This window comes from Mastigoproctus giganteus, chromosome 10 (assembly GCF_048544385.1).
Source record: "Mastigoproctus giganteus isolate SK-2022 chromosome 10, ASM4854438v1, whole genome shotgun sequence".
NCBI lineage: Eukaryota > Metazoa > Arthropoda > Arachnida > Uropygi > Thelyphonidae > Mastigoproctus > Mastigoproctus giganteus.
In genome coordinates, this window is record NC_143584.1 from 3,095,554 (window position 1) to 3,120,356 (window position 24,803).

The window sequence follows — 24,803 nt, forward strand, 5'->3', positions numbered from 1 at the left end:
CTGGTGAGGGGAACAAAGGTGTGCTCTTATGAAGAAAGGATTAAGTTCTGCAAGTTGCAGTGCCTGGAGGCTAGGCACCTGTGAGGAGATCTGATCTGTATTGTATGAGGCCTTGAATGGATTGAGCAGGCTCAGTGCTGATAGGATTCTTGCTTAGATTACAAACCTGAGGAGGCATAGATTCAAATTGAGGAAAGACAGTTGTAGAATATATGTGCGGAAGTTTGCCTTTAGCAGTGGGTAGTTGCTTGTTGGAACAACCTTCCATCTGTTGTTTTTGGAAGTTGATAGCTTAAATAAATTCAAGGCAGAACTAGACAAACATTTGGAATGAATGGATGTGAAATGGGAAGGGGTTTTTTTTTTTTTTTTTTGGCTGATCACTTTCTTGCATCATGTGCCTCTACCAATGCTAATGCTAACTTTTGGAGTGAATGAATGAGTGAATGGGAAGGGGTTTTTTTTGGCTAATGCTGTAGAAGTTTGCTTTCTTGCATTGTATGCCTCTGCAATGTAGATTTTTCAAAATCCACAAGGATTTTGAAAAATCATCAAGTTGGCCTCTAAATGGTTGGGTTGGTTGTAATGTTTCTGTAAATTTTTCTTTCCAGCTTTTATTATATACCTAAGGTATAATGCCATATGCAACTCCCTTCACAGCTACAAGCCAGGGATTCACCTGATAAGGTGATTACATAAAAATAAGAATAAAAATGATAAACGTTGATGATATGAAATATTAGAAAACACTAATATTAAAGCCGACCGGGCTAGCCGGGTGGGTGAAGTGCCTGCCTAGCAACCCAAAGGTTGCGGGTTCAAATCCCGCCTTGGGCTTGGATCAAAGTACTGCAAAACCTTGGGAGGTGCATTATGGCCACAGAAGCTGATGTGCCAACAACTACCAAAAAAAAAAAACTAGTATTAAAAGATTGCACATGAATTGATTAAAAAATATATAGAACCAAAATTAACAAAATTATGTAGGATCACAATACAGTGTGTTAAGAAGCAATATATATATATATATATATAAACAGTGTATTAGATGTAAATGCAAATACAGTTGGACGTCTCTTTAACGAACTTCCATATAGCGAAATTTTCTATGGAGCAAACTTTTTCTTGCTTTCCCCTTGGTCATTACATTGAAAATATTTCCATATAATGAAGAAAATTTCTGTATAACGAACTAATTTTGAGAGACCTGGGTACACATTGTTCACACCTCTGGCCTTTAGGCAATAAAGCTGATGGTGTAGAAAGCACGAATTAAGAGCTAAAAGGATTAAGCATTAATCGCTTTAGCTATTAATAGCTAAAGGCTTTAATTCCACAAATTAAGAGCTAATACATTTTACAATTTAATGGTGCCTTAAAACCCTGAAGGACGAAACTGGCTAAACACAGCATGGGATAGAAAAAGATGGAAGTTTGGGAGAGGCCTTTGCCCAGCAGTGGGTCAGCAATGGCTAAAAAGAAGTAAAACCTATACAACTTATACACTGCTATGCCGAGAAGGCCCGCTGAGCTGCCCACTGCCATTGGCAAAGATTATGACATGGGCACTTGCTCTGATCAACCTATTTTCTGCCATAAGCATCCTATTAGAGAATTAGGAGAGAGCGATTTTCCTTTATCCCAGAAATTCATATGTTGTTTTGAAGAAATGAGTCATCCACACTTTCACTAAATTTCACCTGTCTCTGTTTACATAGTAGCTACAAGTGGTCCCTAATTTCAGCTTTGTTTTAAATGCTGTGCAAGTAACCTTACGATGTCTAAGAGGAAATCCTTGAGTGTAGTGGAAAAAGTGGAAGTGCTTATAGTGTAGATCGTGGCATTAAAAAAAAGAAAGAAATCGCTTTAAAATCTGATGTGCCTGCTGCAAGTAGTGTGTCAACAATTCTGAAAAACCCTGTTTTGATTCTCAAACTATTTAAGGAAACAGAACCCAGTCAGAAGCATGCAAAATTATACCTTTGGAAAAATGTAGATGAAGCAGTTTTTAAGGGGATGAAGTTGATTCGAGACCAAAACATGCTGATATCAGTGCTATTAATAAAACAAAAGGCTATAGAGTACACATCTTTTCTGGGGCACAAAACAATCTACTCCAGTTCTGGTTGGCTAGACAAATTTAAAGAGTGTCATGGCTTGCTTTAAAAAGTTATTTCTTATGAAAGCGCAGTTGCAATCGAAGAAGACGATGCCCATTGGAAAGAAACAGTTTTGAAAAAAATCATTAGCATTAGTTGAGGCATATGATGCAAGAAAGCAAGCTTATACAGCATCAGACAAAAAAAAAAAACCCTTCCCATTTCACCCACCCAGTCACTCCAAATGTTTGTCTGGTTCAGCCTTAAATATATATAAGCTATCAACTTCCACAACAACAGATGGAAGTCTGTTCCAGCAATCAGCTACCCGCCGGTAGCTGAAGGCAAACTTCTGCATATCTATTCTACAGCTGTCTTTCCTCAATTCGAATTTATTCCCCCTCAGGTTCTTAGACTCATCAAACAGAACTATCCTGTCAACATTGAGCCTGCTCAAACCATTCAAGGCCTTATAGACCTCAATCAAATCACCTCGCGGGTGCTTAGTCTCCAGATGCTGTAACTTGCAGAACTTAAGCCTTTCTTCATAAGCGTACCCACCCCTTTGTTCCTCTCACCAATGTTGCCGTTCTCTGTACTCGTTCTAGCAACTTTACATCCTTCCTAAAATGAGGCCTCCAGACCTCTACACAGTATTCAAGTTGTGGCCTGACCATTGTCTTGTACAAAGGGATAATCACCTCCTTGTCTCTGCTAACAATTCCTATATATCATTGACAAAACTCCATGACCTGCTCTGGCAGCATGTCTGCACTGCTCAGAGAACTTCATATCTGATTGCACAATTGTCCCCAGGTCTTTTTCATTCTCCATCTCCCTGAGTTGAGTATAGTTCCACACAGTTGGTATGTTTCTCTTGGGTTACTTCTACCCATATGCAGTACTTTGCATTTTTCAATGTTAAACTTCAGTTGTCACTTCTCAGCCCATCTGTCTAATTTTTCTAGATTCTGTTGCAGTAGCATACTGCCATTAACAACTCTGCCAACCAACATTGATATCATTGATAAATACACAAAACAACAATGGGCCCAGCACCGAACCCTGGGAAATTCCACTAATAACATTAGTCCACATAGAGCAGTATCCATTTATTACCACTCTCTGCCATCTCCCACTCAACCATCCCTTTATCCATTGCAGCAACTTGCCCTTAATGCCATACTGCAAATTCTGCAAGTCCAAATTTGCTACGAGTCCAAAGACATATTCAACGTTGATGAAATGTCTATTTTTTAAATGTTTTCTGAACAAGACCCCGACTTTTAAAGGTGACAAATGTTTAGGTGGTAAAAATAGTAAGGAGACAATTTCACTCTTGGTTGCAAATGTGGCTAGTAATGAAAAACTGAAGCTTTTGGTAATTGGAAAAAGTAAATAACCCCGATGTTTCAAAGGAATAAAGTTGTTAGAGTTGGACTACAACTACAAAAAAAAATCTTAAATGACAAGTGAAATTTTTGAGCAGTGGATTTTGAATTTTGATAGAAATATGATGAAAGAAAACAGAAAAATCGCATTGATTGTTGACAACTGCCCTGCCCACCTTCACTTGGTAATTTCGAAACTTTCAAGTGTGAAGCTTGTTTTCTTCCTTCTGAATAATTCATCTTAACGGCAGCCAATGGACCAAGGCATTGTCAAGAATTTGAAAATGCACTACTGAAGACACATACTGAAAAAAATTATACTGACAATAGAAACCAACCAACCAACCTATAGATTCTGTTATAGATTTGTGGATGTGCATATCACAGTTGGCAAAAGTGTGGAGTCAAGATGTGATGGAAACAACGATTAACAATTGTTTCGCAAAATCAGGTTTTGCTAAAATGCTAATTAACACAGAGGATTAACTACTAGAAGATATTGAGCAATCTTAGGAAGAGTTCCAAGCGAGGTTTGATCATTGGAGAAATTGTTCTTGATGAATTTTTAGGAGTTGATAATGATGTCATAGTAGCTAAATACCTGAGTGACGTCAACATTTTGGAGCATATTTAAAGAACTAGTGACAATATCGAGATGAGCTGGATGAAAATGAGGGCAATATTAAACCTTCCAAACAAATGTTGGCAGCATTTGAAACTTTGCATCGAGGCCTTCAGTAAGAAGAAAATGTAACACAAAATATATCCACGTGTTTATAGTTTAAACAAATGCGAACAGTTTTTACGAACGGTGTACAGTAGAATCCGGTGTACAACAAAAAATAACCAAATATTTTACGACAATTCTTAAAAGTGTACTAATAAATTGTGGGCATCATGTAAGTAGTCATTTCTTAATATGTACATATTGATAAATTGTTTTAAAATGTTAGAAAATTTATTCATTCCCACTTCTTTCCCATCTTTTACTATATTTCTGAATTTACAGTATTTTTCATTATTGAAAAGATCATATTTCTTTATAACAAAATTTCTGTATAATGAATTTTTTCAAGGGAACGATCGATTTCGTTATATAGAGATCCGACTGTATTATCTTGGCTAGCACCTTTTATAGGGCAGGAGAACAGCAGGACAATTTATTATGCTGTTCTCCTGCGCTATAAAAGATGGAGAACAGCTTAAATGTCTTAAACTTTATTTGGATATTACCATGTAAGGTTTCGTGTCTTTTAACAGTTATTTTGACATGAGTGTTGATCCTCATGCATTTCTTGAACTGACATCTTGGATTCATCCATTTTAAAACTCTTTGGCAAAAAAAGAGATCATGGTAGAAATGTTGAAGTGGAAGTAGAATGTGTGGAAGTACTTACCTCTGGCAAAAATCCATCTGTTACTGGCTCCCAAATTGCAGCAACTAGTATAATTAGTACTGTACACTGCACCTGTGTGGCTTCATACATGCAGTGTGCACTATTTTTGGAACTTCCTGCCTGCATTTTATTCTGTTCAGCCTTTGCAGTTTGCTTGCTTGCTGTTGTTGATACAGGATTATCACAATAATGCTGTTATCTCCAATGTATGATATATAGATCATGAACTTCTGAAGTAGTTCATGAACTAGATATTAGATATTTCATTTTTTATCTTTTAGTTATTTTTTTTTTATTTTGTATTTTTAATAATTTACTTTTCTAAGCACTAAACTATATTTAAAATTTTTTTAGCTAAACAGTTTAAACAGCATTGATTGAAAGAAACATTTATGTACACAAATTTTAAAAAAATATGCAAAAGTTTTAAATCTATTTATTTCTTAATATATGGGTATTTTGTGGCTAACCAAAAATGGCAAATTTGCTTTATCCTCTTAATTCTTCATAATTCTCACAATCCAATAGATACAATGGCCATGACCAACCATATCCAAAAGCTTTCTAAAAAGTAGTTTGACAGCGTGCAACTATAAAATCAGAACTTTTTCCGTCATTTACCAAATTTTGTTGAAAAATGATCAATCCAAATAGTGTCGTAACTAGAAAAAGTGGGCCCCACTGCAAAGTTTAGTGTGGCCCCCCACTGAAAATATTTGTATTGGTAAAATTAAAAAATCCTTAAAAATTGCCCTGGAAGCAGCAGGCTATGCTAATACCATTTCACTTCTATTCATTGCAGTTTCACTTGTGCTGTGCAGCTAGCTAACAATAAACATGCTTCGTGTGAAAAAAATTGTTTATAGACAGTAAATTTTATCATAAACATAATTAAAAAGCTTATATTTTTACTCAATTAAATTTTTTTCTGTTTCGGACAGGAGGGCAGTGGGCCCCCTTTTGGTCATGGGGGCCCCAGTGCACCTCATTGGCATAGTTACGCCACTGAATCCAAATATTCTTGTCTTTGAAAACTGGGCATAATGTCATTGTAAAAAGTCTGAAAATAATAAAAATGTTATCAGTAACAATAACTTTGCACTTTATTTATATAGTCCTTGAGGTTGTCAGACATTCTCCCAGATATGCCAGACAAGCTGTACTTGCTACCTGGGAGTCTAAAACACAGATGGAACTGATATTCGGGTGACACTCAAGTCAAGTGGACCCAATTTCGGCGAAGTTCAGACAGTCTGTGACAGCCAAATCCTCTGCTTGCAACTTCACGATGGTGGGACTGTTAGTAATCTTGAGTATAACCTCCATGCACAAGTATATGGTGGGTGACCACCCAGGTGTGAACCAACGTAAGCAGGGGTCGAGGTGTGGCGCCCACACCACATGGAGCAACGCCATCTCTCTATGTTACCGGGCAGTACTAGGTGGTAGATGACTCTCATCAACTGGTGAAATACCACTACTTTGCTTATTGGAGGCTTGAAGTGGTGGAACCCATGTTTAGTCTCTAGAGCTAAGTTCGGGTCAACCCTTCCCTATCTCTTTCATCATACAGTATGATTGATGACTTTTGAGGTTATGATGAACGTCGTGGCGAGATCCAATATTCCTTACATTTCGAGGGTACAGCTCTAAAACGGTGTTCGCAGGCCGGCCGCTAGTTAGTACACCGGACCGAACCTATTGGTAACTCTCTAGGAGGCTTCCGGATCAGCTAGTGTATAATCTTGCTACCTCTACTCTGCCAGATAGTGACTGGAGGGAGTCCTAGTAGTGTGTATGCAGAGAGCATTGTCGAGGCCACGTTATGTCAAGGATCTGGGTATATTCTTACCACGTGTACACCATATCCAAAAATTTCATTACTTCATACGCATGTCCCACCCACTTTTTCTTACTATTGAATACACCATGAATTATCAAACTAATAGAGCAAGCTTATCTGCGAAAAGATCTAAACCTCCCAAGCACTTCCTAATTCATTTCATAAATATACGTGGTCTCAATTCTAATCTCAACGATGTCCATTTCTACTTGCAGTCTGCCAAACCCCATGTACTTTTTCTGACAGAATCTCAGTTATTGGTTGATTTAACTACTGCTCATATCAGATGCCCAAATTATTTGCTGTATGATTCCTTTCACCTCAAAGGTGGTACTTGTGCATATGCCCATTCTGATATTCCCTGTCAGAGACTTGGTAATTTGGAATCTCCTCTCTTTGATCTTCTCTGGCTTAAAATCTCTCTACCTCATTGTGTCAAATTCATCTGTTGTCTCTACCGTTCTCCCAACTCCACTAATCACTTGGAGCTCTTTGACTTCCTCTCTTTGCAACTTGACTTTCTCCAGTCCAACTTTCCTAACAGTGAAGTAATTTTCCTTGGTGATTTTAATGTTCACAACTCCAGCTGGCTTCCGTTTTCTAGTCACACCGACCCAGCAGGTCGAGATGCTGAGGCTTTTGCAATTACTAATGACCTAGCACAGATTGTTCATTTACCTAAAAGAATACCGGACAATCCTAATCATACAGCCAATACGCTTGATCTTTTTCTCACAAACAACCCTTCTAAGTACACAGTCGAAGTGAGAGGTCCTTTAGGCACTTCAGATCACAACTTGGTGATTGTCTCTTCTCCAATGGAACCTTTATCTCATGGCTATTCCCAACCTCGTGTTGTTTGGCATTACAAGAATGCAAAATAGGATGATCTGCGAGATTTCTTTTCTTCTTTTCCATGGTCAGATTACTGTTTCAAAACTTCTGATGTCAATGTTTGCTCAGATCGTGTCAGTGAAATTATTCTTGCAGGAATGGAATCCTTTATCCCACACTCCACTTTAAAATCTCGTCCTTTATCTAATCCTTGGTTTTCCAATAAATGTGCTAAGGCTGTTCAAGAGAAGAATGTGCATATCATAATTGGCTTGTTTCTAATTCTTCATTTTCATTTTCTGCCTACACCAAAGCTTGCAACAATTGTAAAGCAGTTATTAATCAGTCCAAACTAGAGTTTGAACAGACTAAGAGTAGAAAACTTGCTTCTTGCCCTAATGGTAGCCGAGCATTCTGGTCTCTTGTCAAAGCTATTGGCCGCAACTTTTGCCCGTCTCTGCTCCCACCTCTGTCCAAAACAGATGGTTCTGTTGTCGCTTCAGCCAAGGATAAAGCTGACCTGCTAGCACCCCATTTTGATTCCAGCTGATGTATTAATGATCTTGGTAAAACACCTCCCACCATTCCCAACATGCTCCATTCAATGCCTCCTGTGGTCTTCCATCAAAAGGATATCAGAAGGATTTTGATGAATCTTAGTGCTAAGAAAGCTCCAGGTCCTGATGGTATTTCTCCACTTGTTCTCAAAACCTGTGCTCCTGAACTTACTCCTATTCTTTGCCGCCTTTTTTCACTTTCTTATTCCAAAGGTGTTTTTCCTTCTGCTTGGAAATTTGCTCATATCCAGCCAGTTCCTAAAAAGGGTGACAAATCCCTCCCATCCAATTATTGTCCCATTGCAATTACTTCTACTCTTTCTAAAGTAATGGAGAAATCAATTAACTGCCAACTCTTAAACTTCCTAGAAACCTTCCGTCTGATCAATGATCGCCAGTATGGATTCCGTCAGTGTCGATCCACTGGTGATATTCTGGCTTACGTTTATCCTTATGTTTATAATTGGTTATCCAGTTTTCTCTCTGATCGCTCACTGAGGGTGATGGTAGATGGCTCTCTGTCTTCTAACTTCTTCCCCCCACTCTTTTCCTCTTGTATATTAATGACCTTCTTCCATTGACTGGAAATCCTATCCATAGTTTTGCTGATGATAGCACATTGCATTCCACTTTCAAGTTTGAGAAACCTTGTCCTGCTCAATCAGCTTCAACTTCTCGAAAATCTGCTACCAGTTCCTTGAATGCCGATCTTCAGGTAATTCTCCAGTGGGCAAAGACAACTTAGTTGATTTCAACCCTTCTAAAACTCAGTCTTGTCTTATATCTCACAAAAAGGATTCTTCTGCTCCTATGCTTATCTTTAGTGACACTCCGATTTCTAGGCAAAATGATATTTCTCTTTTGGGGATTACCCTGACTTCTAATCTCTCTTGGCACAAGCACATTACAAATATTGCTTCCTCTGCATCTGAAAAACTTGGTTTTCTCTTTTGCTCTTGGCATTACTTTTCTTCGAAACAGCTGCTCACTCTGTATAAATCGCAAATCCGCCCTGCCATGGAATATTGTTCACACATCTGGGGTGGTGCCCCCAAAACCTCTCTCAGGCTTCTTGATTCCATTCAGAAGAGGGCAGTTAGGTTAATTAATGATTCATCTCTTACAGAGTCTCTCCACTCACTTTCTCATAGACGTACTGTTTCTGCTGCATGACTCTTCTACAGTTACTTCCATGGGCACTGTTCTTCTGAATTGGCCTCTATAATTCCCGCTCTCTTTCAAAACAGTCCGAACACGTGCTGCCACCAGCCAACATCCATTTACTGTCCAACTTGAAACTCACAGAACCAACTTTTCACCTTCCTCGTTTATTCATGCAACTGCCGTTTTCTGGAACAACCTTCCTTCATATGTATTTCCTGAAAATTACAATCTACAGAAGTCCAATGTCAACAAATATCTTCTTTCGTCTTCTCAACCTCCAACCCAAGCATGGTACTAAGTACTATAGGTTCTAATACCTCTCGTGTTTGGGGTTCACATAAAAAAAGAAAAAAAAATATAGGGTAGAAAATGGTACAGTTTTATACTTAAAATTACAATAATGACAATAATGCTGTTGTTGTTATTTTGGTTTTTAAGCATTAGCAACTAAGGCCATATTGCTCCGGGGATATGCGGTGGTCATTCCCTGACCTTTCCGCATCCTCCATATTTGGTGGTCACGGACTCGAACCCCGATCTAATCAAGAAGTATGTGCTATGCACTGCTGCTCCTGCCCACCTGGCTATGGAGGCGCCTACAATAATGCAAAACTATAATATTCTGCTTCTTTCTGTTGTTCATATAGCATTATATGATTAATACTTTAATAAACCCCTGGCCTTTTGGCCATGAAGAAAAAGTGCACACTATCTAACCTTTTAACAGTTACAATCAAAGGTTGTTTCAATAACCCCAGGGGCTCCTATCTGATGAGTATGGGCTTGGCACACCCAGGGTCCTGAGCTGGATATCATCATTGTTCTCCTTCTTGGTGATTCCCTTCTACTTCTCTCTCTCTCGGGGTAATTCAGAATTTTTTTTTTTTTTTTTGTCTAGTGCAGCCTAAGCCTCAGGTTTCCTTGCACCCTATGGTTAATAATAACTAAAGATTTATCTCTCTCTCTCTCTCTCTCTCTCTCGCTAAATTAGTTTAAAACTGTTGTAACTGAGTATTAGAGTGCATTAACAAAATGGTGGATAAAGGCTAAAATGAGACAGGTGGTGTTTTTGTTTTGAATAATCAAGTTTCTGTTCTGTTCTACACCAAATTGTCATGTTTTATTTTATATAATCGTTTGTGTTCATTATCTTGACATTTCCAACTTATTTTATTGTTTGAAATTGCCTAAAACATATCTATATATTCGTTGCTAAATTATTTTACTAACTTTTAAATATGATGCTTGATAAATTATAATTTTATTGTTTGAATTTTTGAATTCATTCTTACAATTTTCATAAATTAACTCAATTTATGTATACCAGATATCTTTATCTTGTTCAAGTTATCTTTATTCAAAAATGAAATTAGCATATAAAATTAGGATATTATAAATCTTACTGTTAAAAAATTATATTTTTTAAGTAAATCTGGATATTGAGCTTTATCAGTTTCATTGCTTTATTTTGTATTTTTCTAGACATTTACCACATGCATTTCCCTTAGTGCCATAGCAACCAATGGTATAGTGCCAGGTAAGATTGCATTACTGGGTAAAGCCTTAAAGTTTATCTTTCATGTAAATTTTAAGGGTTTGATTTCATCAATGTCTGAATTTGATGATCAGATTGAGACATTATTGGTATATAAGTAAATCTATTTCAGTAGAAAAATTTGATATTACATTAATGTTAAATTGATTTGTAATTTTTATGCAGATCAGGCTTCTTCGTGCTACTAGTAAAATAATATATTTCTTAGTTTTTTAAATTGTTTCATTTTTTAGTTTTAATTTAATTTTTTTTTCTTGTATCTAAATAAATCTAAATTTATAAATAAAATTTAGTGCAGTTTATAAAATGCAGAAATTTGAGGAATAATTATTGAGCCAAACTGTTATGCACAATGCCTGTTCTATGAGGGAGGAGTCTGACCATGTATCAGATTGCAATTTTTATCAAGACAAATGCTGATGACTTTCTAGTACATAATTCAGAGTCATTATTAGTATCAGTAAAATTTGTTGGAAGATTGGTAATTCAGATTATCATCAAGAGACGTTACTAATGGTTTCATTAATTTTTTGATATCATAATATTTATGCAACAAAAATTGTTTATTTCTAAATTAACACTGTTATAAGGCCTATCTATCAGACTGTGTTGTGGACTGTACTTTTTCTTTTCAATTTCTTTTTTTCTTTTTTGAGCTTTGGTACAAAGTACATGTAATGTTGATTTAATATAAAACACTCTGGAGAGTCTCCATGACCTGTGCAAGCAAATCATTGTGCAATTGAAAGAGTCTCTGTTAGAAATTGTCATGTTATCCTTGAAGGGGCAGCTAAAGTGATGGATATCTATTTGTTCAGCACAAACTTGGTTTATGAACAGCTGCACTTTTGAAAAGTATGTGCATGATGCTTGACACTAGAACTGGAGAAATTGTGAGTTGATACAGGTTTCTGTTTCTCTTGTACTTTGTATGATGTTAATGGGAATAAGAGACCTTATTCACTGATGAATCTTAGATTCACTATACAGAGTGATTCACTACCAGTGTGACAAACTTACAGGAGGTGTAGGGGGCACAAAAACAAATCGGAATCACATAGCATTGCAGGGTCTGAAATGCCTTCGTCATGCGGTAGAGGACGTTGAACGGGAGGTCGCGTGAACAGCGATCCCGCTGGAAGTCAGCATTTGCGAACCGGTTCCCAAGGCAGTAGGATGGATGAGTATTCAAACATTGAACTGACCGACATGCACCTCGTGTATGGAGCTGCGGACTGTAATGGGCGCGCCGCTCTGTGCTTGTACCAGGAACGTTTCCCGCACAGGCGTGCTCCTCATCATACAATTTTCACACGTGTGCGCAGAAGGTTACGTGAGACTGGTTGTTTCATGAGAGGTACCATGAATCGAGAGCGAATGACGAGGATGCCAGACAATGAGGAGAATGTCCTACGTCTTGCAGAAGGCAATCTGAGTATGAGTACTCGAGCAATAGGCCAACGATTGGGTATTTCCCAATCCACTGTATGGAGGATACTGTCAACAAACCAAATGAGTTCATACCATCTCAATGCATCCAATCATTGGAGCCTGCGGATTATCCACTCCGGAGGACTTTTGCTACTTGGTTTCTCTTCAACAGAAACGGTTCGCAAATGGGGATCGCTGTTCACGCGACCTCCCGTTCAACGTCCTCTACAGCATGGCGAAGGCATTTCGGACCCTGCAATGCTATGTAATTCCAATTCGTCTTTGTGCCCCCTACACCTCCTGCAAGTTTGTCGCACTGGTAGTGAATCACCCTGTATATACCATAAAGCAACAGCAGAAGTAGTGATACTGTATGAAACTTTTATACAAAAAAAATTTTGCACTCAAGCATCACAGACAGAGGAGGAGAAACAAGAGTAACACACCGTATGCTTATCAATAAACTAAAATCAGCACTTTGGTACAAACATTGATGTTTGTTAGGGTGATATACCTGGTACATGACAGTGCTTGCTTGCATGCTGCTATTGCTGTCCTTTTTTGGAGATGATACGAGAGGTTCATTTAAATTCCTTGTGTCATCTCTAAAATTTGTACCAAGAGATTCAAAATTCAGTTGATGAATCTCTTGTACCAAATAATTTTTTGCCTTTTCTTTCCAAGAAGCGAACATCCACTGAGTGCCATTTCTTGTCAGATGAAGAGATCAAGGTCAAAATAAATTCTTTTCTTAAGAAATAATCTCATTAGTGCCAAAGGAAATAGATCTTACTTAGGAACAAAATTGAAAAATATTGCTTATTGTTTGGTCGAAAAATTTTTATACAGCTTTTGTGGTTTTCATTTGAATCACTCTTGTATAAGTATGATAAATTTTAAGTGCACTTACTTATATTTTTAAAGTTAATTTTGAAATTCAATTTAAAAAATGGGAAAATTTAAATTTATACTAAATTTTGAATAATGCTGTAAAATTCTTTACTGAAATTATAGTGCCATTTTAACTACCAGAATTAAAACTTCTTTTTATATTTCAGCTGGTGGATCATACTTTATGATTTCCAGATCACTAGGACCAGAGTTTGGAGGAGCAGTAGGAATCATGTTTTATATAGCAACTACTTTGGCAGGGGCAATGTATCTAGTAGGAGCAGTTGAAATATTCTTGGTAAGGAAAATTTCATATTTCTGAATCAAGAAAAGAGTTAGCTATCTAATATGAATTAATTGATTGTGTTGCATGATTTAAAATGTATAAAATTTAATGTTGTGCATGTGATATTTTTTCACTCATTTAGCATCTTGTAATATAATGGCTATTTTGAAGGTCTAGATTAACAGCTTTCATTTTAGCGGAAGAAAATGAATAGTGTGTTAAATCATCTGGCTTTCAGAATTAAGAAACAGATGAAATTTTTAATATGGAATGAGATTTCAATAATGTTGGCAGCTATAGAATATAGTTAAAGAAGAACTGGACAAAATATTGGATGGAGTTAGCTGGACAGGTGATGCATGAAGTTCTTTTTTTTGGCTGATGATGTTCCTGTAGACTGTACCCAATGATGTTGTAGTGGAAGATATAGAAGCTGACAGTTTCGGTAATTTGCTCCAGTCTTACAGCAAAGAATTGTCCAATGAGGATTTAACTGCAGGAACAGTTAAATCCTCATTGGAAAACAAGGGGAGAAAGAAGAGGACAAGGTCTTCTGTCTTGAATTCCTCCAGATGGTGAAGTGGGACTGAATATGATCCATAAAACAGACTGAAACAGAGCATTTAGCATTAGTAGAGGCATATGATGTACGAAAGCAAGCTTATACAGCATCAGTCAAAAACAAACCAAAAAATATATATATATTCCAATTTCACTCATTTTTGGATGTTTAAAGCATTTAAATACCATTCTGAAGTTATCTTTTAAGAAATCTCTAATACCAGAATTCAAGGAAATGCTGAGGAAGGCATTAGAAGAAATTAAATGAAATTAATTTCTTCTGATATCCATGGTCGAACGCAACCATGGATATCAGACGAGTGCCTCGACCTCCTGGACAAACGGAAACAGGCAAAGTTGGTCGACTTTGAACGGTACCGCCAGCTAAACCGAGAAGTCCGACAAAGAATGACAGCAGAAAGGGAAGCATACTGGAACCAAGTGGCAGACGATCTTGAAGTGGCGGCATCCAAAAAAGAGTACCGCACCCTCAGATGTCTGAGTGGAAAGACCAAATTGACTAGTGACAACATCAAGAATGCTGATGGGACCTTCGTGCGATCACCATCCGAACGCCTGCAACGGTGGAGTGAATTCTTCAAAGCTTTGTATAATCACGACCCACCTCAGGGACCGCCAGCAACAGCACTCTCGATCGACCCCCCTGAGGTCTCCATGGTCGATGTTGAGCCTACAGTAGAAGAAGTGAAAGCAGCCATACAATCCCTGAAGCATGGCAGGGCACCAGGAGTGGACCAAGTCACCACAGAAGCGATCAAAGCCGGGGGAGATGTACTGCTTCGCCGACTACACTCACTCCTCAGAACCATCTGGTGCACTGAACAAATTCCGTTAACATGGAGGAAAGCCATTATCGTACCGATCCACAAGAAAGGTGATAACCGGGACTGCAAGAACTACCGTGGCATCAGCCTCCTTTCCATCATCGGAAAGGTCTTTATGAAGATCATCCAGTCAAGACTGCAAAAACATCGCGAGCAAACCAGTCGAGAAGAACAGGCAGGATTTAGACCCGGGCGAGGATGCTGTGATCAAATCTTTGCCATTCGTCAGCTGATGGAGGAGAGGATCCGGTGTGGACAGCGAACCGTCATTGTTTTCATTGACTTTAAGTCTGCTTTCGACTGTGTCCACCGGCCTGCCTTATGGAAACTACTAGAGGTTGAACATGTACCTCGAAAAGTCATCACACTCCTCCAAACTGCATACAACGGTTTAACCAGCCAGGTGCGCATCCAGAACGATTTATCAGAGGAATTTACCATCCAAACTGGAGTCCGCCAAGGGGATGTAGCCTCCCCATTGCTTTTCAACATCGTGGTTGACGCCATTATGAGGCAAGCATTCAGAAACAGACAGGGCATACAATATGACAAGGATCACTATGTGACTGACCTGATGTTTGCTGATGATAGTGCTATCCTTGCCGGTAACGACGCTGAAGCCACGGACATCCTCTACGACATTGCCCGCATTGCCCGGCCATACGGTTTGAAGATCAATGCTGGTAAGACAAAGGCCCTGACAACAGATGGGTCGCAAGCCACCATCTATCTCGAAGGCGTCCAGATCGAGCAAGTGCAGGACTTTAAATACCTTGGGTCGCTGGTCCAGGAGAAGAAAGTTGCATCCACCATGGAAATCCACAGCAGAATTGGACAGGCGGCCACTGCGTTCGCCTCGCTCAAATGGTGTCTGTGGAAGAGGACCAACATTTCCACAAAGACTAAAATCCGACTCTTCCGGACTTTGATCATGCCCATTCTTCTTTACGGATCGGAAACATGGATTTGTCTCAAGTTAGATTTGAACAAACTTGAGGTATTCCAAATGCGATGCCTGCGGCAGATCTTGGGCATCTCTCTTCGTGACCGCATCACTAATGATACCATCCGCGCCAGATGCCAACAGCAACCAACCATTGCCGACCAAATCCAGAAGCGAAGGCTCAGATGGTTTGGCCACGTATGTAGAATGGGCACGAACAGAATACCATCCACACTCCTTTGGAGACAACGACCCACCCATTGGAGCATCCAACGGACCGCGCCTAGGAAAACGTGGGCCAAGCAAGTGGAAGATGACTTAAAGAGCCGACGTCTCGACCTTAACCAGGCCAGGACTGAAGCCATGGATCGTAAGGTATGGAAGAACATCACAGAGCAAGTCCGAAACCCTGCGGCACCTACAGCAGCATACTGGTTGCGTGGCCAACCGCCTCCCCCAGCTGCCAGCTAAGGACCAAAGAAGAAGAAGAAGAAATGAAATTAAAACGCTACAAATCCATCACATAAGAAATCATTAGATTTCCTAGGCTTTCCGTTCACAATCCAGCATAAATTAAATATTTTCATTTCCATAGCTTCAAACATTCTGCTTTTCTCCTCAACTCACATAGGCTAAGCCTTATGCACTTCAATTAAGTCTCCAGGTAGATGCCTAGTCTCTAGAAATCACAATTTATAGAATCCCAACTTTTTTTGTAAGAATATTTGGTTTAGCCAGCGGGTGGTTGGTTGCTGGAATAGACTTCCATCCCTTGTCGTGGAAGTTGATAGCCTAAATAAGTTTAAGGCTCAGCTGGACAGGTATTTCAAACGAACAGAGGGGTGAAGTGGAAGTGGTTATATTTTATTTATTTATTTATTTATTATTTTTTTTTTGGCTGATGCTGCATAAGCTTGCTTTCTTGCATCAAATGCCTATGCTAATGCTAATATCATTTTGTAGTAGTAGTAATAATAGCAAATGATTCAAGAGAGCAAGCTTACATAGCATCAACCAACAAAAAACCAGTTATTATTACTACTTAGCCACATGGTGCAAGGAAGCCTAAGGCTTATGCTGCACCAGCCAAAAAAAAAATTCCTGAGCTACCCTGAGAGAAAGAGAGAAGTAGAAGGGAATCACGAAGAAAGAGAAGAATAATGATATCCAACTCGGGACCCTGGGTGTGCCAAGCCCATAAATTTATTCAACCCATCTACTTTTTCCACAACAGATGGAAGCTTGTTCCAACAATCAATTACCTGCTGGCTGAAGGCAAACTTCTACACATCTATAAACCTGTATGCAGTATTGCAGATGTGACCTAACCACTGTTATATCTTATGCAGTGGGGTAATCATCTTTTTGTCGCTGCTGTTCCTGTATATCATCAAAAGAATTTCATGAACTGTTTTAGCAGTCTGTTTGCACTGTCTTAGAGAATTTTGATTATCAGACTGGAATTTTATCCCATCTTTTTTTCCTTATCAATTAGTAGTTGATAAGGAAAAAAAGACTTGGAGTAGTTGTTATTAATACTAATAACATTTATTAATAGCATTAGCATTAGTAGAGGCATTATATGCAAGAAAGCAAGCTTATGCAGCATCAGCCAAAAAAAAAAAAAAAAAAAAAAAAAAAAACCACTTCCACTTCACCCCTCTGTTCGTTCAAAATACCTGTCCAGCTGAGCCTTAAACTTATTTAAGCTATCAACCTCCACCACAAGGGATGGAAGTCTGTTCCACCAACCAACCACCCGCTGGCTAAAGGCAAATTTCCGCACGTCTATCCTACATCTGTCTTTCCTCAATTTGAATTTATGCCCTCTCAGGTGATTATTCTGAGCTAGAGGAAGAATCCCATCAGCATTGAGCATGCTCAAACCATTCAAGGCTTTATACACTTCTATCAGATCACCTCGCTGGTGCCTAGTCTCCAGACACTGTAATTTGCAAAACTTAAGCCTTTCTTCGTAAGAGCACCCCTTTGTTCCATTCAATCTTGTTGCCCTTCTCTGTACTCGTTCCAGCAGCTCTACATCCTTCTTGAAATGAGGCCTCCAGACCTGTATACAGTACTCTAGGTGTGGCCTGACCATTGCCTTATACAAGGGAATAATCACCTCCTTATCCCTGCTGGAAAAATTCCTGTATATCATTGACAATACTCCATGAGCTACTCTTGCAGCCCGTCTGCACTGCTCAGAGAACTTCATATCTGCCTGCACAACCACCCCCAAGTCCCTTTCATTCTCTACCACTGTCAGTGTAGTACCACAGAGTTGATACGTTGCTCTGGGGTTGCTGTTTCCCATGTGTAGTACTTTACATATGTCAATGTTAAACTTCATTTGCCACCTCTCAGCCCATCTGCTCAATCTTTCCAGATCCAGTTGCAGCAGCATAGTGTCAGTAGTGTCCTTGACAACCCTGCCAACCTTTGTATTGTCTGCAAACTTGGACATTAAGCTTGATATACCATCATCAATATCATTTATAAATACAGAAAACAATAATGGACCCAACACTGAGCCATGAGGGACTCCACTAATAACATCAGTCCACGATGAGCAGTGTCCATTGATTACCACTCTCTGTCTTCTCCCCCTCAACCACCCCTTTATCCATAGCAGCAATTTGCCTCCAATGTCACACTGCTCCAATTTGTGTAGCAGTCTTCTATGTGCAACAGTATCAAAAGCCTTTCTAAGATCCAAGTATATAATATCAAAGTTATTCCCTGCATCCAGTTCTTTTGTGACTGCATCATAGTATCCAATCAAGTTGGTCAGGCAAGACTTCCCCTTAACAAAACCATGATGTGTCTGAGCTATAACTGAAGTCTTGTCTAAATGATCCTGCAGTGCTCCTTTAACCAGTGCCTCCATTAATTTTCCTGGAACAGAAGTTAAGCTCACAGGTCTATAATTACTTGTGTCAGCCTTTGATCCTCCTTTGTGAATTGGGGTCACATTTGCACATTTCCAGTCTATGGGTACCTCCCCTGAGTCCAAGGAAGCTCTCATAATTATGGCTAATTGTTTGCTTACTTCCTTTGCTGCCTCCTTTAATATAACTGGATAGATCCCATCCACCCCGGGTGCCTTTCTTGTGTTTATCTTCAACAATTTCTCCTCCACTTTACTTCCAGTTATTTCAAGATTCTGTAGGTTACTGCTAGAGTTGAATACACCTCTGGCATTCCCCTCGCTGAATAACTCCTCATGTGTGAATGTCGATGCAAAATATTCATTTAGTTTGTTAGCTACCTGAGCAGGATCATCAACAGTTGACCCATCAATATCAAGTGGACCAATATGATTCATCCCCTTCCTTCTAGAGTTTACATAAGTAAAGAACTCTTTGCTGTTTTTCTTTGCATCCCTTGCCAAGGATTTCTCGTAATCTGCCTTTGCCTGCCTAACCTCCTTTGTAACTTGGTTGCATATCAACTTGTATCTATCATAGGCTTCTGTGTCATGTGTTAATTTGTAAGTATCCCATGCATTTTTCTTCTCTGCCATATGCCTCATTAGTTCATCTGACATAATAAATGTTATTAGTATTATTAATAAGGAGAAATAAGGAATGGACTTTTTCTGCATTAGCCAAAAAATAATAAATAAATAAGTTAATTAATTAAATAATAATAAATAAAAATAATAATAAAATAAAACAGAATATTCATACTACTCCCATTCTGACAAGATAACCATTTAATTTTACTTTGAATTTATATAGACTTACTGCCTCTGCCACATTTGGAGGCAACTTTTTCCAGTGTTGGATAGCCCTCTGCACACAGATGAACTTTATAAGATTCAGTCTTCTGTTATTCTATGGTATTTTATATTTTTTGCCCCCCCCCCCCACTGGATTGTGAGGGAGAACAGACCTTCTTTATTCAATTTACTCACCCCCTTCAGCAACTTATAAATCCCAATTAGATCTATCCTTAGATTGTCTAGTTGTCTTATTTTTTCAGCCCACATCTCTTAAGCCACTCTTTGTATATGTATCGATTTGCATGCCTCTCTAGGCTGATTTCCCCTTTTTTGAACTCTCTCTCTCTGGAAATTCTATATATTTTTTTTAGGTGCAGTCTCCAGACCAAATATTTAAAATGCAGTCTAACCATCATTCTGTATAAAGGAATAATGATGTCCTTATCCCTGCTAGAAAAAGTTCTCTAAATCGTGGGCAGGATACTATATCATAAATAGTCTCTACTTTTTTAGAGGGTGGGAAAGGAGATTGAGCGTATGATATGGTTGTTTTTTTTTTCTTTTTTAATTAAAGATTGATTGATTGAAAGCATAAAGTAGCAAATGTTTGGTTGCTGGATAGTATAACAGAAGTTTGTGGGGGAGAGTAGCGGGAAATGATGCAAGAAAGCAAGCTTATATGACATCTGCCAATAAAAAAAAAAAAAGAGCACTTTCCCTGTCTCCTCGAACAGTTTGTCTAGTTCTTCCTTGAATTTATTCAAAACTACCTGCTTCTACAACACCAGATGGAAGTTTCAATAGTAAACTACCATTTGGCTGAGGAAAAATTTGCATATATCTTTCCTGCAACCATCACTTCTCAATTGAATTTATGCCCCCTCAGGTGGATAGTCTGAGCAAGGGGAAGGATTCCAACAGCATTGAGCTTACTCAATCTATTCAAAGCCTTAAACACCTCAATCAGAAAAAAATTGCAGGTGCCTAGTCTGGAGACTAGGCACCTGCAATTGCAATTTGCAGAACTGAAGTCTTTCCTGATAAGAGTGCCCTTCTGTTCCCCTCACTAATCTCATTGCTCTTCTCTGTACCTGCTCCAACAGATTCACATCCTTCCGCAAATGAGGCTTCCAGACCTGTATGCAGTACTCAAGATGTGACCCGACCATTGACACATGTATTGGGCTAACCACCTCCTTATCCCTATTGGAAAAATATCCGTGTATTGTTGACAAGATCCCATGAGTTCTCCATTGCCTTGAGAACTAAGTGTCTGACCTGAAAATTACCTGCAGGATTTTTTCCATCTCCACTACCCTGAGTGCAATACCACACAGTTGGCACATTAAACTGGAATGATTGCTGCCCATATGACGTACCTTGCATTTGTCTAGATTTAGTTTATCTAGATCTTGTTGCAGTAGCATACCCTGATTGCTGTCATTAACCACCTTGCCAACTTTTGTATCATCTGAGAACTTAACATTAGACCTAATATGCCTTCATTAATACATACTGAAACAACAATGGTTCTTAGGAAATCCACTAATAGCATTTGTCCAGGAAGAGCAGTACTCATTGATAACTTTTTTGTCTTTATCCACTCAGCAGCCATCCTTTTATCCTTGCCCTTGCCTTGCTTAACACTTTACGTGAAGATTCTTAATATATGATGAATCGCTGCTGAAAACCTAACATTCAGAAAAGTCTATCATGTTGGTTTAGAGCAGTGGTGCACATACTGTGAGGCTGTGTGATTTATCCCTCAGTTCTCTGGGGATCGCAGGATAAATTAAAGGGGTCATAACAATTTTTAAATAAAATTATTTTTTCTGAACAGACCTTACTACTTGAACAAAGTCTGAGATACGAATGAACTCTACTGCCACTCTTTATTTGTTAGGGTTTGACACAGGTGGGATTCTTACTTATTGTCCACATCAGGGATACACCTTAATTTGCTCACTGGCTATGGACATAGAAAGCAGCTGAGTGCAGTATTCAATTTCTCAGTATCTGTTAATAGTTCTCAGTACTACTCAATTGCTGAGTAGTACTGACAAGTACTACTCAGCAATTACTGAACGGGAATCCCTTTAATTCATGCTTCCTACAGATTCTCAAATTGTGCATATTGCCTAAAGGTCAGAGGTGCGAATATGCGGTGGCAGTAAATATATGTTATATAGCAAGTCTGTTTCATGAATGCTTTATTCTGCTTAGAAATTCTGTGCTTTCATGTTAACTTGGATGCGTTTTTCATTCTTCTGCTACTTTACTTTTTATTTTGCTCATTTCATTGTTATTATTGTTGATTTTAACAAGAAATATATATATATATATATATATATATATCAGAACAAAATGGCTGAGGAGTGACGGAATAACGTTGCTACAGATACTTCAGAAGCTAATAAGGTAAGAAATATATCATGTGAAAATTTGAACACTAATGTTATTTCAAGTTTAGGGCAACCACCAATTTCTTGTAGAGAGCCATCATATTCCAATTCAAAAGGAATGAAAAAGAATAGAAAATACCAAGATTTTTGTAGTATAGCTTCACTTAGAGTGTTGATGATGCGCAACATCCTGTGTGTGTGTGTGTGTGTGTAATATGTTATGAAAAACTGACTGACGAAAGCATGAAACTTATTAAATTAAAAAGACACCAGAAAACATCCATCCATTAAAAAACATCCAGAGCTAATGAAAATAAAACAAAACAAAAACTGAATCCTTTTTCAAAAGACACGCCAACACCATACAAGTTCTGAAATATTTCATGAAGAAACACATGGCAGTTCCTTGTAAAGCTCTAAAAGCATCGTTGGAAGTTTCATATTTAATAGGAAAAAATTTTAAATCACATACTATTACTGAATCTCTTGTTCTCCCTGCTGCAATAAAAATTATGTCAATTTATGCATGGCAAAGTACAGCAACAAATTAAAAACCATTCTTCTGTCCAGAGACACAGTCATGTGGCATATTACAGTAATCGTGGACAACATAAAATTCAATTTATTAAATTGATTTAGAGAAAGTCCAATTTTTGCAATACAGTTAGATGAATCCACAGATATTTCAAACCTCGCTCAACTTATTATATATGTCAGATACTGCTATGAGGGAGATATTTTGGAGGATTTCTATTTTGCAAACTTTGGAAGGAAGAATGGCGGGCGAGAAATTTTTGATGTAAATATTTTCTTTCAAACAAATAATCTAACGTGGAACAATTGTAATTGCAATTTGTAATGCTGATGCAGCTGCATTAACAGGAGAAAATAAAGGATTAAAAGGCAAAGTAAAGAAAATTGGTCCAAAAATAGTTTTTAATCACTGCATTATACGTAGAGAAACATTAGTATCGAAGGAAATGTGCAAAATGATTTGCACAAGTTTTGTGCAAATGAAAGTGAGGTGGTTGTCCAGTGGTAAAGTTTTGCAATGTCTTTTTCACCTCAAACATGAAATTTTATTTTTTTTATGAGATAAAAATCAGAACCTTGCTCAATTGTTTACAAATAAAAAATGGCTTGGAAAATTAGTTACCTTGTTGATATACTTGAAGAACTTAATTAAAGTTCTTCAAATGATTTAAATTTAAGTCTTCAAGGACAGGGAACAAATATATTAATACTCAGTGATAAAATAGAAGCTTTCAAAAAGAAGCTTAACCTTTGGAAAACTGAATTTGAGTGTAATAATACTGAAATGGTCCCATATTTTTCTAATTTTGTTAATAGCAATAATATTGACATTTTACAATTTAGGGATATCATTGCCACCCACCTTAACAATGATAATTAAGAATTTTTCTAAATGATTTAATGTATCTCCAGAAAAAAAAGTTGTATTCGATTCATGATCCCATTGCTTTTGAAATTTCTTCATGCCCAGAAATTACCATTCAGCAAAAGGAAGATCATGTCACCTGTCATTTGACGAAGCATTATGTGCTCATTTCAAGACTAAAACTTGTGAAAAATTGTCTTTCTCTTCAAGATTGACTATCCAGAATTATTACAAATGGCAATACAAGCATTGGTACCTTTCGGTTCTACATATTTATGGGAAGTTTGTTTCTCAAAATTAACAGTTATAAAAACAAAACATCTTACCAGACTTGATCCAGAAGATAACATTAGATTAGCAATTTCAAATATTGTGCCAAATATGGACCATATATTATCGTTATCCTGGCTTATCCTTCTCATTAATTGTTCTGTTTTGTAATTGTTCATTTTTTATTGTTTTCTAATCTTAATTGAAGAATAAGAAAAAAAATATTTAATATGAAGAAAATTTTTAATATTTTAATGTGTCAATTAAAAAGGAAACAATTTTTTTATTCCTTTCTCAGTACTTGAATAAAATTTTCTACTACATAATTTATAAGATGCCATTTTTCTTCTCTAAAAATCTGGTCATCCTACTTCGGGGTTTATATTGAGGGGTTGTGTCTATTTTTTATTTAATAAAGGGTGTCGCGAGCGAAATAAGTTTGCCCACCACTGGTTTAGAGAATATTTGTCTAGTAGATTGATTTTTAAACTGGGCAAGCTGATTATAAGTGAATATTTAAATATATAAGTAGATTAAGTTAATAGCATACTTTTCCAGATTTGTAATAAGATTGTCTTATTTTGTTTTTTTAAACCAGAACTATATTGCACCTCAACTTTCATTATATGGTGATTTTCGTGAGGATCAAGAAATCATGTATCATAACTTCCGAACCTATGGCACTATTCTTCTTATACTAGTTGGAATCATGGTGTTTATTGGAGTGGCATTTGTGAGCAAGCTAGCACCTGTGGCCCTTTTCTGTGTCATTGTTTCTATTATCTGTGTGTACATTGGAGTATTTGTTAACACGTATGGAAATGAAAAATTAACGTAAGTGAACATCCCTAATTTTTACCTTGTCTTTTATTATAATATGTAATGACTGTCTCTGTCTGTCTGTTTCTCTCTCTGTCTGTTTCTCTCTCTGTCTCTCTCTCTCTCTCTCTCTCTTTTCATATCCTACCAGGAGGGGAGGGGGGGAAGAGAGATTTGAGAAATAAATTCAGAAATAGATTTTGCAGTATAGTTTTTTTAATTAGTGAAATTTTGTATTTGTTAGATTAAGCTAACACATCAGAGTGGGTCATAATGGTGCAGTCAAAAACTCACCAAGGAATTAAAGAAATCTGTCAGTTATGTACGCAACTTCATTAAAAAAAAAAAAAAAAAAAACTTATTAATTATATATACAAATATGTGGTTAG

General features: G+C 37.7%; 1 protein-coding gene across 1 annotated transcript in view; it reads left to right on the top strand.

Moving 5' to 3' along the window:
- The window catches only part of LOC150078633 (solute carrier family 12 member 4-like), a 643,041-nt gene that overhangs the window by 238,132 nt on the left and 380,106 nt on the right, over positions 1-24,803 (top strand). The window contains exons 5-7 of the mRNA XM_090383812.1: positions 10,768-10,822; positions 13,330-13,460; positions 24,194-24,429. Coding sequence (XP_090239938.1) covers positions 10,768-10,822; positions 13,330-13,460; positions 24,194-24,429 — 422 coding nt within the window. The remainder of the gene's footprint in view (positions 1-10,767; positions 10,823-13,329; positions 13,461-24,193; positions 24,430-24,803) is intronic.